Source organism: Panthera onca, chromosome E3 (assembly GCF_046562875.1).
Source record: "Panthera onca isolate mPanOnc1 chromosome E3, mPanOnc1 haplotype 2, whole genome shotgun sequence".
In the NCBI taxonomy this organism is placed as follows: Eukaryota; Metazoa; Chordata; class Mammalia; order Carnivora; family Felidae; genus Panthera; species Panthera onca.
The window spans coordinates 11,128,916-11,142,147 of record NC_138354.1 but is presented as its reverse complement, the minus strand read 5'-3'; the positions used below and the strand labels follow the sequence as shown (position 1 = coordinate 11,142,147).

The window sequence follows — 13,232 nt, the reverse complement described above, 5'->3', positions numbered from 1 at the left end:
AACCTCCCGGCCCCCAGGTGGGGGCAGCCCCGGGCCTCGGCTCTGCCCTGGTGACTGGCTGTGGGCCAAGCCCAAGGGGGTGGCCGTGGGTTTTTAGGGCTGAGGACTGGGGTGCCTGTCAGGGTGAAGGGCACACACATGTGGCCATCTTGGCTCTCTGACAGGTTCCTGTCCTCGGTTTCCTCATCTGTGAAATGGGTCAACACTCTCTCTCCCCCAGGGCAGGTGTGTGAAGTGAGTCCAAAGTAACATAGGCAAAGTGCACGTTGGAAGCTTGGGACCACCGCGGCTGGGACCCTGGGAGTGACAAGGGGGCCCCCTCAAGGTCCACCTGCATCGGGGAGAAGAAATTACCACAGGAAACCAAAGAGGAGTGTCACTGTCAGAAGCTGGTAGATTCCAGGGTCCAGGGGAGGGCCTTGGCCAGCCGTGTGGGGTCCAGCAGATCAAGGGCAAGGACGGGAGGGCGTGACGGAAGAGGCTGCGGAGTGGCTGGGGGAGGTCATTGCTGAGCTGAGCAGCACCGTCCAGGCCGGTGGCAATAGCCAGAGGGTTGGCGTGACCGGCTGGGGGAGGGGAGGGGAGGGGAGGGAAGAAGGTGGCGGCCCGAGGAGGAGATGAGGATCAGGGAGGCTTTTTTTAGGATGTTGGAAACTTGAGCCTGTTGGTCGTTAAGACCAGGAAGCCAAGAATGAGATGGAGTCCCGAGAGGGAGGCGCCTGTGGGAGGGGAGAAAGGGAGAGAAGGTTGCCTTGGGACTGGTTTTCTCTGGCCAGAGACAAGGGATAAGATGGGTGAGAAAACCGAGCTGCTTTGAGAGGGGGCGCTCCCCAGCTGGCCTGAATCTTAGGAAATTGGGGGTACAGCTTGGGGTGCGGAAGGGAAGGGAGGGCCGAGCTGATCCCGAGAGGGGGGATGGGTAGGAGCCAGGCCCTGGGGAGGGGGCATTTCCGGCTGGAGGCCATTGCTGAGAAGGACGGTGCTGGACAGGGGTCATCTAAGGATGGGGTCAGCTAAGGAGGCCTCCCAGGACACCCTGCCCCAGAGCCAGCCGCACACGGCACAGCATCGGAGCGGCCACAGGAGCACTGGGGTGACCCAGCAGCCGGGGGCACTCATGGAGTCGCCAGGCAACAAGACAGCAACCCTAGGCAGTGCCCCTGCTTGGCTGTAAAGTCCTGCAATAGCAAGCCATCTAGGGACTCTTGTTTCTAACTAACAGTGTCAGGGACTTGGGGAGGGGGGTGGCCAGGACTACGATTGCTTTGGCGTCCAGTATTTTGGTTCTTGTTTTCAGCATCCTGGCGCAAAGCCGTTTGCGTCCTTGGAAGGGCAGGTGGGCAGGCTGTGTGTGTGTGTGTGTCCTCAGCGGCTGTGTGAGGGTGCCGACCTCTCACCCTGGCCCCGGCGATCAGGGGCGGGGTGGGGGGACCCCTCCTGATGACTGGAGAGACGGGCTCAGGGGCCGTGGAAGTGCCTAAGGACACAGTGCCGACGCCATCACTGGGACTCGAACCCAGGCCCCCTGACTCCAAAAGCAGTGCTCTTTGCCGAGCGTGAGCACGTGGCCCACAGCACCATCGGAGGGTCACACAGAGCCTGGACCGTGGGGACCGAGTTGGGGAGTGAAGCTCTCTCCGTGGAGCCAAGGTGAACCCCCAAATCACTGGCCAGCCATGGCCGAAGCAGATGAACTGGACCGGGGAAGGGGGGTGCTGTAGTCCTGGGGCCAGACCCGTCCATCCCGTCCTGGGGCTCTTGTGGATTCTGGCGCCTGGACCCGGCTCCGGCCACCTCTTCCGGGTGGCTCTCGAGCCGCGTTCCCACACGGTCTGCCCTCAGGCCGTGCCTGCGGCCCCTCACGTTCGCCCCAGAGGACCTCGGCCCAAGCGTGTCCCTGTGACCCTCCGTGCGTCCTTGCACAGCCCGCCTTAATCACTTACCTGACTGACTCGCGTTAGCAGGTGCAAAGCCAGAGCAAAAGAAAGGTCTGGACAATAACCTGTGTTTGACCAGAGGCCCCCCCCCCCCCGCCCCCTCCACCCCCAGGTAATCCGCACCCTTCACCCCCTGGCTTCTTTTTTTATGTGGTTAGGTTGCAACTACACGTGGTCTTAAAGGTGTTTTGTTTTTGTTTTGTTTTTTAATTTTCACACGATAGCTCCTAATTCCACCAAAATGTACGACGCTGTGCATCATGTTTGGGGGCTTCCTTTTCCTTCTGCCGTCGTACGGCTGAGACGCATTCATATTCTTGCAAGTCACTGTGTACCGTTCGTTTTGATGGCTGGGTAATCGTCTTCTGTCATTGTCCTTCTCCTCACCCAGTGATGGGCGTCTGGGTTGTAGCCAGGTTTCTGTTCCTGAGAACAGGCCGTTAGGAATTTTCTGGCCGGTGCCTCCCGTGACGTGTGTGTTTCAGAGGGTGGGCACCTCCGAGGGGAAGAGCTGCGTCACAGAGATGCTGCTGCGGGGCCACACCTGCCTCCCAGCTGTCCCGCCTTAGAGACCGCACGGCATAGTGGACCCGAGGCAGTAACAGCCTTAACCTAACTGAGCGTCAGTTTTCCTGCCGGAGAAGTGGGAACAAGTAGTTATGCCACACGTGCATTCAGTTGGCGCCGATGATGCCCAGACCGTGGCACATCCTGTGGCAGGCGCGGGGGGACCTGGGTAAGAAAGGCTCGGCCCACCGCCCTGATGGGGGGACAGGGAACAGATGGATGGCTGAGCAAAGTCAGATCTGGAAGTGAACGATCTCTGACATTGTCATCACGGGGGAGGTGGTGGACCGGGGCTCTGACCTGCCAAGGGGTGTTGGGCTGGGCTTTTCGGCTGGGGCCCCTTTGTGCGACTGACCCTTCTCGGCGAGGGTCGCGGTGGGGGCCACAAGGAAGGGGGAGATCTGGAATCCGGCAGAGATCATTTAACACCAGAGAAGCCACGAGCCTGTACGCAGAAGGCGTTGTCTGATCCGCGAGGCCTGCGCGCTCCCCGAGAATGCTGCTGGGGGGGCGGGGGGGGGGGGTCCAGTTCTGCCCGGGGTCCCCGGGCCATCTCCTTGACTCAGGGCATCGCGTGACCACACGTGCTGAAGCAGGACCTTTTTTTTTTTTTTTAATGTTTATTTATTTGTGTATTTTGAGAGAGAGAGAGAAAGAGAATCCCAAGCAGACTCCACGCTGTTAGCACAGCACGGGGCTTGAACTCACACTCACGAACCGTGAGATCATGACCTGAGTTGAAATCAAGAGTCAGCACTTAACTGAGCCACCAGGGCGCCCCATGCAGGATCTCGAGCACTGCTTTGTGTGCTTAGGGGCTCCTTAAATCCTACCCTACTCTGCAAGGGAGTTATTTCTAAACCTCTTTCAGAGATAAGAAAGCCGCTCCAACCTTGTCTTGGGTGGGTGGGTGTCAAGCCAAGGTCCACACTTAGGCCTTTTCCATCTCAGATCCCCCAAGGAAGAAAGAGAACCACCAGTCAGCTCAGATGTGCTCCGCGCTTGGGTATGTGTTCATGAAGCAAGAGGCTGGACTTCACCCAGACTGTGTTTCCACCCTGGCACAACCTGTTCCATCCTGCCGGGCTGCCCCAGGCCATTGGGACATGCGTAAGGAAACACTAAGGAAGCCACTCTTGGAAGCTTGTGGCCTTGGCCCTCAGGGCGGGGCTTGGCCAGCCCTTTGCCCCAGGTTTCTCACCTTCCCCTGGTGTCCCTGGAGGAAAGAAGTGAGGGGTCAGTGGAGGCCGGAGTCAGAGGTGAGGGCAGTCTGCTGACCTCCCTCCTGGTGCCTCTGGCCAGAGCGCTGGCTGTGGAAGACCACCGTTCCCTGCCATGGCCTTGTGTTTTTCACCGACCTTATCTCCTCAGCTTGTGGAATCTTGTTTCCTGGCCGCATAGGGACCCACACCCACCGCCGCCAGCCTGGTCCAGCCCCCCCTACCCCGCCCCCCCCCAGCTCCTGTCAGCCTCCTTGAAGAGAGTAGCCTCCTAGCTGGTCTTAGGGCCCCCACCTACCCCTTACCCTTGGCCACAAGGTACTCCCCTCCCCTAGGACCCTTCTATGGGTCTTATGGGGACCTTCCCTGTACCTGCTCAATTTTCTTTTTTATTGTGGTCAAATATACATAACAAAATGTACCATTTTAACCTTTTTTTTTTTATGTTTATTTATTTTTGAGAAAGCGAACACATATGAGCAGGAGAGGGGCAGAGAGGGGGATGGGGTGGGGACAGAGGATCTGAAGCAGGCTCTGTGCTGACAGCAGAGAGCCCGATGCGGGGCTCGAACTCGTGGACCGTGGAAGATCATGAGCTGAGCAGAAGTCTGATGCTCACCCGACTGAGCCCCCCAGGCGCCCTTAACCGTTCTTAGGTGCACGAGTGAGTCAGTGGCGTTAGGTATATTCACCCTGCTGTGCAACCGTCACCCCCATCGATCTCCAGAACTTTTCTATCCGCTCAAACTGAAACTCTGTTTCCATTGAATGACTGCTCCCCGGATCCCCCACCCCACAGCCCCTGGCAACCGCCCCCTGCTCGGTTTTAGATTGCAAACCCCTGTTCCGCCAGCCCTCTGCCCCTTCTCCACGTTTTTGATTGGCTCTGTGGCACAAGCATCTCATGCACTATGTCATGTGTCCCACCCCTCCACAGTAAATCCTAATTGTCCAGTTATTTAAGGTGGGGCCCCAGCACCCGAAACAGTGCTTGACACATAAAGATGCTTAGTGATTCGTTTGTCGAATGACTGAATGATCTAGCCGCCGGGGTTAGGCTGCTGCCTGGGTCCGGGAGCTTTCTCCAGACCCCAGTGATTCCTTGTGCTCTCCCCGCCCCCCCCTTTTGCAATCCTGCCCGTGTATGTCACCCTGGAAGCTGCCAGCGCCGTCCCCCACACTGTGATTGTCCTGGCCGCCCGTGACACAAGCACAGCGGGTTTTGCCCGTGTTGACAGAAGAAGAAGCCCCTTTTCAAGATCGTGCTTCAAGTCCAGAACTAAAGCTTGAAACAGCAGCCTCCAGTTGCCAAAGACAGCAGAAATGAAACGAAAGCAACCCAAGAGACCTATCGAAGACCCAGGAAAAACATAAAAAAGGCTGGTTGAGAGAACAAAGCCGGACCCACGCCATCCGCCTGGCTTTCCTTTGGGAAGGACCGCGCTGGACAGACCCCGGAGCGCTTCTGTCGCTCACGGTGTGCGGTTGCAGAAAAGCATCAGCTGGGGCCAGCGGGGTCTCGGGAGCAGGTCGGACCCCAGCCCCTCCGCCTCCTCACTGGACATGCTGCAGAGAGAGAGATGTGGCTGAACTTCCCTTGCTCCGGACCGAACCGGCCGCCCTTTGCGGGAAACGCTCCCGGCTTCCCAGACGGAATTTCAGAATGGGCTGGTGGGCATTCAGAGACCCCAGCGGAACGAAGGAACAAGAACGTGTGGAAGCAGGTCCCTGGAACATGCTAGATGCCTGTTCTGGGCCCTGTTTGCACGGCCCATCCCGTGGGCATGAAGAACGTGGGCTCATGTTAAAGCTCGGCCGGCCAGGCTGTCGTCACAAAGGCTTGCACTTACTCTGTGATGAGCCGGCAGGTGACCTCAGCGGGGTCTGGCCGACACAGGGCATCATGACCCTACAGGAAGCAGGCTCCGGTCCCAGACGGGGTCTGGCTCCCGAAGCCAGCTCAGGCCTCCCCCTAGATTCAGGTCTTCGGCTCAGGATTCCGCACACCGGGAACGCTTGCTGATCCCTGACTGCGTGGAGGGGTCGTCGTGGTGTCTGGGAAGGGAGGGCAGGGGAGTGCGACAGCCTGGCAGGGCCATCAGTCAGCCAGCAGGTGAGTGGAGAAGGTGACAGAGAGGCCCCTAGGGGCCCCGGCCTGATGGCGATGAGGCAGGCCACCTCCCCGGCTCCCCCCACGCGGACGGCCCATGTGCTCAGCCACGGCGGACGTCCGTGAAGATACCCAGGCCTCTGCGTGGCCTGGCGGGATGCTGGGGTGACGTCAGGCCCGGCCTCTTCCCTCGGAAACCATCATCCTGGCTGTCTGCCGGGGGCCGGGATGCCGGTGAGGCGGACGGAGACTTTTCAGCCAAAGCTTGTTGCTTTGGAGGGTCAGGTGTGCAAGAGCTAGGACTGCATGGGACCCTGGAGGTGGCCGAATTCATCCTCCCCTTGGAGACCTCATGCCCCCTGCAGCCCGCTGGTCTCTGTAGCCTCGCTGGCTTGTTTTTGTTTTTTTTTTTTTGTCCCCATGTTTCTTTATTTTGAGAGAGGGAGGTGGGGGCGGAGAGCACAAGCTGGAGAGGGAGAGAGAGAGTCCCAAGCAGCGCAGAGCCCCGTGCGGGGCTTGAACTCACCGACTGTGAGGCCACGACCTGCGCCGAGATCAAGAGTCAGACGCTTGACGGACTGCACCCCCCGGGCACCCCGCCTAACTGGCTTCAGAGCTTCTCTTTACTTGGAACACCAGCTGGCCTCCGTGTGGCCTCCCTGCCAGCTACCTCTGCCTTCCAAGAAGAATAAATAGCCAACGAGTTAACTGCTAAGTATAGTTACAACGGGTCTTCACTCACTGGTGCTCCCTTGACAACAACCCTGTGAAGTAGATGCTGTTATTATCCCCGTTATACGCACGAGGAGACTGAGGCACAGAGAGGTTAAACTTAAGGTCACACAGCCATAAGCAGCAGCATTGCCTTCAACCCATGGTGCGCGACAGCCAGGTGGTGGCTGGAATCTTCCTCCAGGCCAAAAGGCATGGTCTGGGCCCTAGAACCCCTGTTCTGTTCAACAGAGCCCAGCGATGCACGGGCTCCCCCGAGATGGGGGACTTGCACAATTCTTGGGGTATGTCCCGAACCACAAGCTGCTGTCCCCCCGTCTCTCTCCTTCGTTGCTTGGGGCTGTAGAATTTTGCGTCCTGTCTACCTGACGGCTCCGGCAGAACCTGCCCGGTGACAGTCATACACAGTTGCAAGTGTTGTGCACTGCTCAACTCCGAGAGCGCTCTTTCACAGAGACTATGAGGTGAACGAGCCCCACCCCCAGAGCTGTGATACACCACCTGCCCAGCTGTCTGGGCAGCAGATCGGTCCTGGGTTCTTCCCACAGCTGGATGGGATTTTGCCCGCCCTTAAAAGGTGTTCTCCAGACGCACTCCATGGTTCTAGAATCATCTTTCTGTGCCTTCTTGGCCAGGCCCCTTGGGGTCACCCTGCTGTGGAGCTGGCGGGGTTCCACGTGGCCCAAGGTGGAGCCGGATGGGAGCCAGGCCACCTTGAGCCTGCCCCTCACTGTACAGAGGAAGGAAGCAGACCAGGGCTCAGCAGCCCCGGGTGCCAAGGTGGGACCAGAACCCAGGTCTCATCTCCAAGACCACGGTCTTCACTGTCTCCCCGGGCTGCTTTGTTTTCCCGTGTTGTTTCATCCCGTTCCTGAGTACTTTGAGGGCACGTAGAGGGCACCCCGCTCTCTTCCTCCTCGGGTTTCCCAACAGCAGTTAGCACAGGCTGGGTAATTGCTGGGTTTGGGTCCTCTCTGCAGACCTTCAGAGACAAAGTACAGAGAGGCCACAAACGCCGGGGGCTCAAGCATCTGGAGGATGCTTAGCCATGACTCATTAGAAGGCTGGGACTGGAGACTTTAGTGTCTCCCAAAGGAAGGGTAAGTCAAGGCAGCACCCCACAAAATACAGGCAGTTTGTCTGATCAGGGCTTCTGTGGCTTGGGGGTGGGTCGGTGGCCATAGTTCACTTCTTGTGAACAATGAGTGTTGATTCTATTCCTAGCCTGTGTCAGGTGTGTGCACAGAGAATCCAGAGTCCTTGCCAGTGAGAGCTCACGGTCTTCTGGGGGAAACGAGCATTATTTATGATAGGTTGTGGAAAGCACCCACGACCATCATGCACAGTTGCACAGATTGTGCACTGCTCAACTCTCAGGGCATACTTCACATAAACTGAGATGAACGAGTTGTGACGCGCAACCGTCTACAGTGGCTGTCGTGTCCTCTCGTGGACACAGTGTCAGGCTTCAGGTTGTCAAGGGAGGACGGGCTCTAGACTGGTGGCAGGCGAGGGAGGGGGATCGGTGCCAATGTGGAAAGGCTCTCCCCCAAAGAAGATGCTGACACCGGGTCGTGGAGGGTAAGCAGCAAGGCTCCAGCCAAAGAAGAGGGAAGGCTGTGCCGGGCAGTAGAAAGAACATTTGTCAACCTTTGGAGGCTGGGGAGGGAGGCCGAGAGCGAGGGAGCGGGATGAGGGGGGAGGTCACGTGGAGGGGAGTGGTAGACAGAGGAGCTTGAGAGGCAAGACAGGTGGGGCTGAGCGCCACGGAGCAGGGGAACGGGGAGCAGGAGGAAGCAGGGGCCCGTCGGTCCCTCCGGCTGATCCGCGCTCCCGGAGGCCCGCCCACACCAAGGAGCGCATTTCGAGATGGGCGTCCGGTAGCTGGACCTCAGAGGCCCTCGACCCCGGGAGACGGGTCACATCAACAACACATTTATACCCCGTTTACACAGAGGCTGGAGCGACCGTCTGCTGGTGTTTATGCCTTTCCGGGACGGCTTCCATGGTCTATTTCTGGAGCATCCCTCACGGCCAAGAGGGCACAGGGAGCGAGTGCCGTATCTCCTTGCCTTCGCAGACAGCTGGGCGGCCGCTGTGCGTGGCGGTCTGGTGACTGGGGGGGGGGTGCTGCCGGGGGTCCCCAGGAAGGAGCCAGGCCGGGCCGGGGTTGCCACTTACGGAGGTGGTCCCCGAGCAATTGCAGATTTTCTTTGTCCCCCCAGCATTGCCAGTTGGATGGGGGACAGAGATGTGACGTGGAAACCAAAGAGCCGGATGGAGCTTGAGGAGTGTGTGCGGCCGGTTGAGCAGAGCGTCAGCGGGGAGGAGAGTGACACCTTGCTCACGACTCTGGCACAAGAGATTTCTTTAAAGTCAGATGCGTCTGGGGCGCCTGGGTGGCTCCGTCGGTTAAGCTTCCGACTTCGGCTCGGGTCACGATCTCGCGGTCCGTGAGTTCGAGCCCCGCGTCGGGCTGATGGCTCAGAGCCTGGAGCCTGTTTCAGAGTCTGTGTCTCCCTCTCTCTCTGCCCCTCCCCTGTTCATGCTCTGTCTCAAAAAAAATAAATAAATGTTAAAAAAATAATAATAATAAAAAAAATAAAGTCCGATTCGTTGAGGTATGCCGCATTTGCATACGGTAGAACCCACCCCTATTAGGGTATAATCCTTTGCGTTTTGACAAATGCGTGTGGTCTTGTAACCACCGCCTCAGTCAAGATACCAAGCACTCCTGTCAACCAAAAATTTCCTTGATGCTTTTCTACTTCTGTCTTTAGTTTGTTTTTAACGTGTATTTAGTTTTGACAGGGAGAGGGAGAGCACAAGCCGGGGAGGGGCAGGGAGAGAGGGAGAGAGAGGATCCAAAGCAGGCGCCTCGCCGACAGCAGTGAGCCCGAGGCGGGGCTCGAACTCACAAATCTCGAGTTCGTGACCCGAGCCAAAGTCGGACGCCCAACCGGCTGAGCCACCCAGGCGCCCCTCTTTCCCGTTTTAACCCCTGTGGGAGGGATAGTTGGGCCCTCGCTGGGGTTACTCGTCAGGCCTCTCGCTGCCGGGGCTCCCCGCGATGGATGGGTTTCGCACGCCGGGCACCGAGCCCGGGCCGGGCCTCCTCGCACTTGAGAGCCACAGCGACGCCAAATAACCACAGGCCGTTTCCGGCTGCTGCTGCCGGTGTCGCTCTGGGGGCCCTTGCAGCTGGATGAGGGACAGGGAGGCAGGCACCAAGGGGCAGTGAGTGCCACACCCTGGCCTGGAGGAATCGAGGGTCTCGTCTGGGGACAGAAATGAGCAGTGCACACCCGAGGCTGATCCGTATTACCGAAGTGACGGGTGACAGTTGGGGAATCCGGGTCCCCCACAGGGCACAGACGGCCGCACCTCTTTCTCATGCGAGGAAGAAAAGTACCGTAAAGGCTGGGCTGTCGGTTGGGTGACGTGACTTGGGTGTGGGATGACCGTGGGAACTCCCGAGTTGGTGGGGGATTGGGGGTGGGGGTTGGGGGGGACAGCGGTGGAGGCTTAGATGTCAGAACGTGGGGGGGCCTACAGAAGGCACTTCACCCACCTGCTCCCTGCCAGAGCCCCCCCTTCGGCTTCTTCCCCTGGGAAAGAGTGGGATCTAAGCCCCTTCAGCTGTAGTAGGGCAACCTAGAGGCTGGCTCAGGGGTCCCCAAAGATTGGGGGGTGAGAGGGGACCACCAGCCTCTCCAGGCCCCCCTGAGGCCTCGTGAGTCGGAAATGGAGGGCCTTGGCAGGGGGGACTAACACCGTGTCCTCTGTCTGTCTGTCCGTCCGCCATCCAGGTGCAAGTTCTTCAGTCTGACCGAGACGCCCGAGGATTACACCATCATTGTTGACGAGGAGGGCTTCTTAGGTGAGTGCTTCCACCACTGGCGCTCGGCCGGACAGTGGCCTGCACTCCGTGCTGGCTGCCCGCCGCCTTATTTCTGCCCCTCCACCTCCTTACTTTTTGCCCGCCGCCTTATTTCTGCCCGCACCCGCCGCCTTATTTCTGCCTCCCCTCCGCCTTCCTAGCGGTGGGTTAGAGAGTCAGCAGGGGGTCTGTTTTCTTCTCTCCCTGTGCCCTGGCTGATCCCCTCCATTTCCGCTTGTGAGACTCCCCCGGGAAAGGCGACGGCAGAGCTAAAAGGGTCAATAAAGACACTGCTTACCCAGCTGGGAACTGAAGCTACCAAGAAGGCACCCGGGGCTTGTTTTCTTGAGCACCTGCTGTTGGGCGAGGGGCTTTAAAATGTCCTCAGTCCTTGTTCCCTTTGGAGGAAGCCCTGATTATCTTCCTTTTGTGATTTTCCTTTCCGTTGTTCCGTTTTTCAGGTTGAGATATCATTCATGTATCACAAAGTCCACCATTTTATTTTAGTTTTGAATTTTTTTAATGTTTATTTATTTTTTTCATGAAATTTATTGTCGAATTGGTTTCCATACAACACCCAGTGCTCATAATGTTTATTTATTTTTGAGAGACAGACAGAGTGCACACGGATGGGCAGAGAGGGAGACACAGAATCCGAAGCAGGCTTCAGGCTCTGAGCTGTCAGCACGGAGCCTGATGTGGGGCTTGAACTCACAAACTGTGAGATCATGACCTGAGCCGAAGTCGGTCACTTAACCGACTGAGCCACCCACGCTCCCCATAAAGTCCACCATTTGAAAGTGTCCAGTTCTGTGGTTTTTGAAATGCACGGGGTTGTGCAGAACATTCCAGAACATTTTCATCACCCCAAAAAGAAACCTCGTACCTGTTAGTATCACTCCCCCTTCTCCCCTTCCCCCGTGTCCTTTTGGTTTCATCAGTAAGGTTTTTACTATGTTTGTCCTGCTCTTAAGCTCGAAGCTCCTGGAGCAGAGGGGACGTCACGGGCCCAGGCTCACCAGCCACCAGCTGGGCTCCCCCAGAGCAGACGTTCCTTCCAAGCCCCTCAGTTCCGTTCCTCAAAGCATGCAGAGAACGCAGCAAATTCAGAATTTTTATAAAACCCCTATTCCGCCCCAAAGACAACTCCTGGTCACTTTTTTTTTTTTTTTTTTTTTTAACGTTTATTTATTTTTGAGAGGCAGAGACAGAGTGTAAGCAGGGGAGGGGCAGAGAGAGAGGGAGACAGAGAATCCGAAACAGGCTCTAGGCTCTGAGCTGTCAGCACAGAGCCCCACGTGGGGCTCGAACCCATGAACCGCAAGATCATGACCTGAGCCGAAGTAAGGTAACATTTCCTGTGATAGCCCAGCCTCTCACCGTGCACGTCGTGGTGGACGGGGCCTGCCTCCTCACCGGGTCCCCAGCGGTTAGCATCCAAGTTGTTTCCTTGTTCTCTAGTGATAAATTTGTGAACTCCTGAAATGTGTAACATACATTCTTATCCGGGCTGGCTCCTTAAATGGGGTCTGAGACGTGGTGTTTGTGGGGTCACAAGTCAACCATCTGTGTCGTTCTCGATGCAAGCTGAAGGGCGGCCGAACGAGACCGTCCTCACTGGTGAGCACGCGAAACCCTGGGGGAGCGGATACGGCCGCCACCCGCTCTGTCATCGTTACACGCCCCTGCCCGGGGCACCTAGCCAAGGTTGGGGGGCTGCACCCAGCCCCCCCATATCTAAAGGCGCACGGTTTCCCTCCCTCCGAGGGGACAGCTGCCCGGCCACAGCAGGGACAGGACAGGCCCTACGGGAGGCCCTGCCCCATCATCAAAGTTATCTAGCTAGTCATTCATTCATTCATCCGTTGACTCACTCATTCACTCAGCAGATAGTTTCTGAGCCTGCGGGCCGCGAACCAGAACTTTTGCCTTGACCACAAAGCGCGGTCCCGTGAAGAGTGCCTGCCTGGGCAACCCGAAGCCATCTGCATTTCTGCGTGGGGACGCGTGCCCTTGTGCGGGAGCACTGAGGAGCGCCCCGGAGTATCTCTTCTCTAGGATCAGATGCCCTGTCTGGTCCATCTCCCCGGACGAGACTGACTCTCTCCATCGTGAGGCAGCAAAGGAGGCATCGCGGGGAGCGGGGAGCCGGGGAGCCGGGCTTTGCAGGCCCTGGGAGCCCACGTGTGCAGGAATTGTCAGTAACCGGGGCGGGAGGTGTCCCGCAGCTAAAGGGCCGCCTGCTCGGAGCCCCCCCGGCCCCCTCCTCTGGATTGCAGGAGGCAGCATTTACTGAGCACCTGCTGTGTGCCGCATCTCGCTGGGCCCTGGAGGGGTAGCCGGGGGTGGGAAACACCACCTCTGACCCCATGAGCCTCAGGGCCTGCCAGCTAATGACACCGTTCTCGTGGTCGGTGCCGTGCAGGGAGGGTGTGGGTGCCGTAACGGCATGTCGCAGAACATACCCTGCTGTGCAGGAGACCCCCTGGGAGGGGCCCTCGAAATAGGAAGCAAGATAAGCCGAGAGCGGATACATGCGCTCCCTGAATCAACATATACTGCCTTATTTCACTGCCCCGCTGGGGCTGCTATCTGTTGACGTTGTGCCTAATAAGCCCTGGGAAGGACTCTTTTTTTTTTTTTTTTTTTTTTTTTTCACGCGAGGCTTGGAACGGGATATAGCATTTTAAAAAAATTTCTCAAGTTTATTTATTTTGAGAGAGAGAAAGAGAGAGCAGGGGAGGGGCAGAGAGAGGGAGAGAGAGAACATCCCAAGCTCTGTCAGC

At 57.8% G+C, this 13,232-nt stretch overlaps 1 protein-coding gene and 1 long non-coding RNA gene across 2 annotated transcripts in view; both read left to right on the top strand.

Moving 5' to 3' along the window:
• Positions 1 to 13,232, top strand: part of CASTOR2 (cytosolic arginine sensor for mTORC1 subunit 2) — a 57,591-nt gene that overhangs the window by 24,490 nt on the left and 19,869 nt on the right. The window contains exon 2 of the mRNA XM_060649168.3: positions 10,376 to 10,446. Within this exon, the coding sequence (XP_060505151.1) occupies positions 10,376 to 10,446 (71 nt within the window). The remainder of the gene's footprint in view (positions 1 to 10,375; positions 10,447 to 13,232) is intronic.
• LOC144614747 (uncharacterized) lies at positions 5,397 to 10,029 on the top strand. Its single transcript, XR_013552820.2, has 3 exons — positions 5,397 to 5,837; positions 8,522 to 8,663; positions 8,792 to 10,029. It is a non-coding gene; the product is annotated as an uncharacterized LOC144614747 (long non-coding RNA).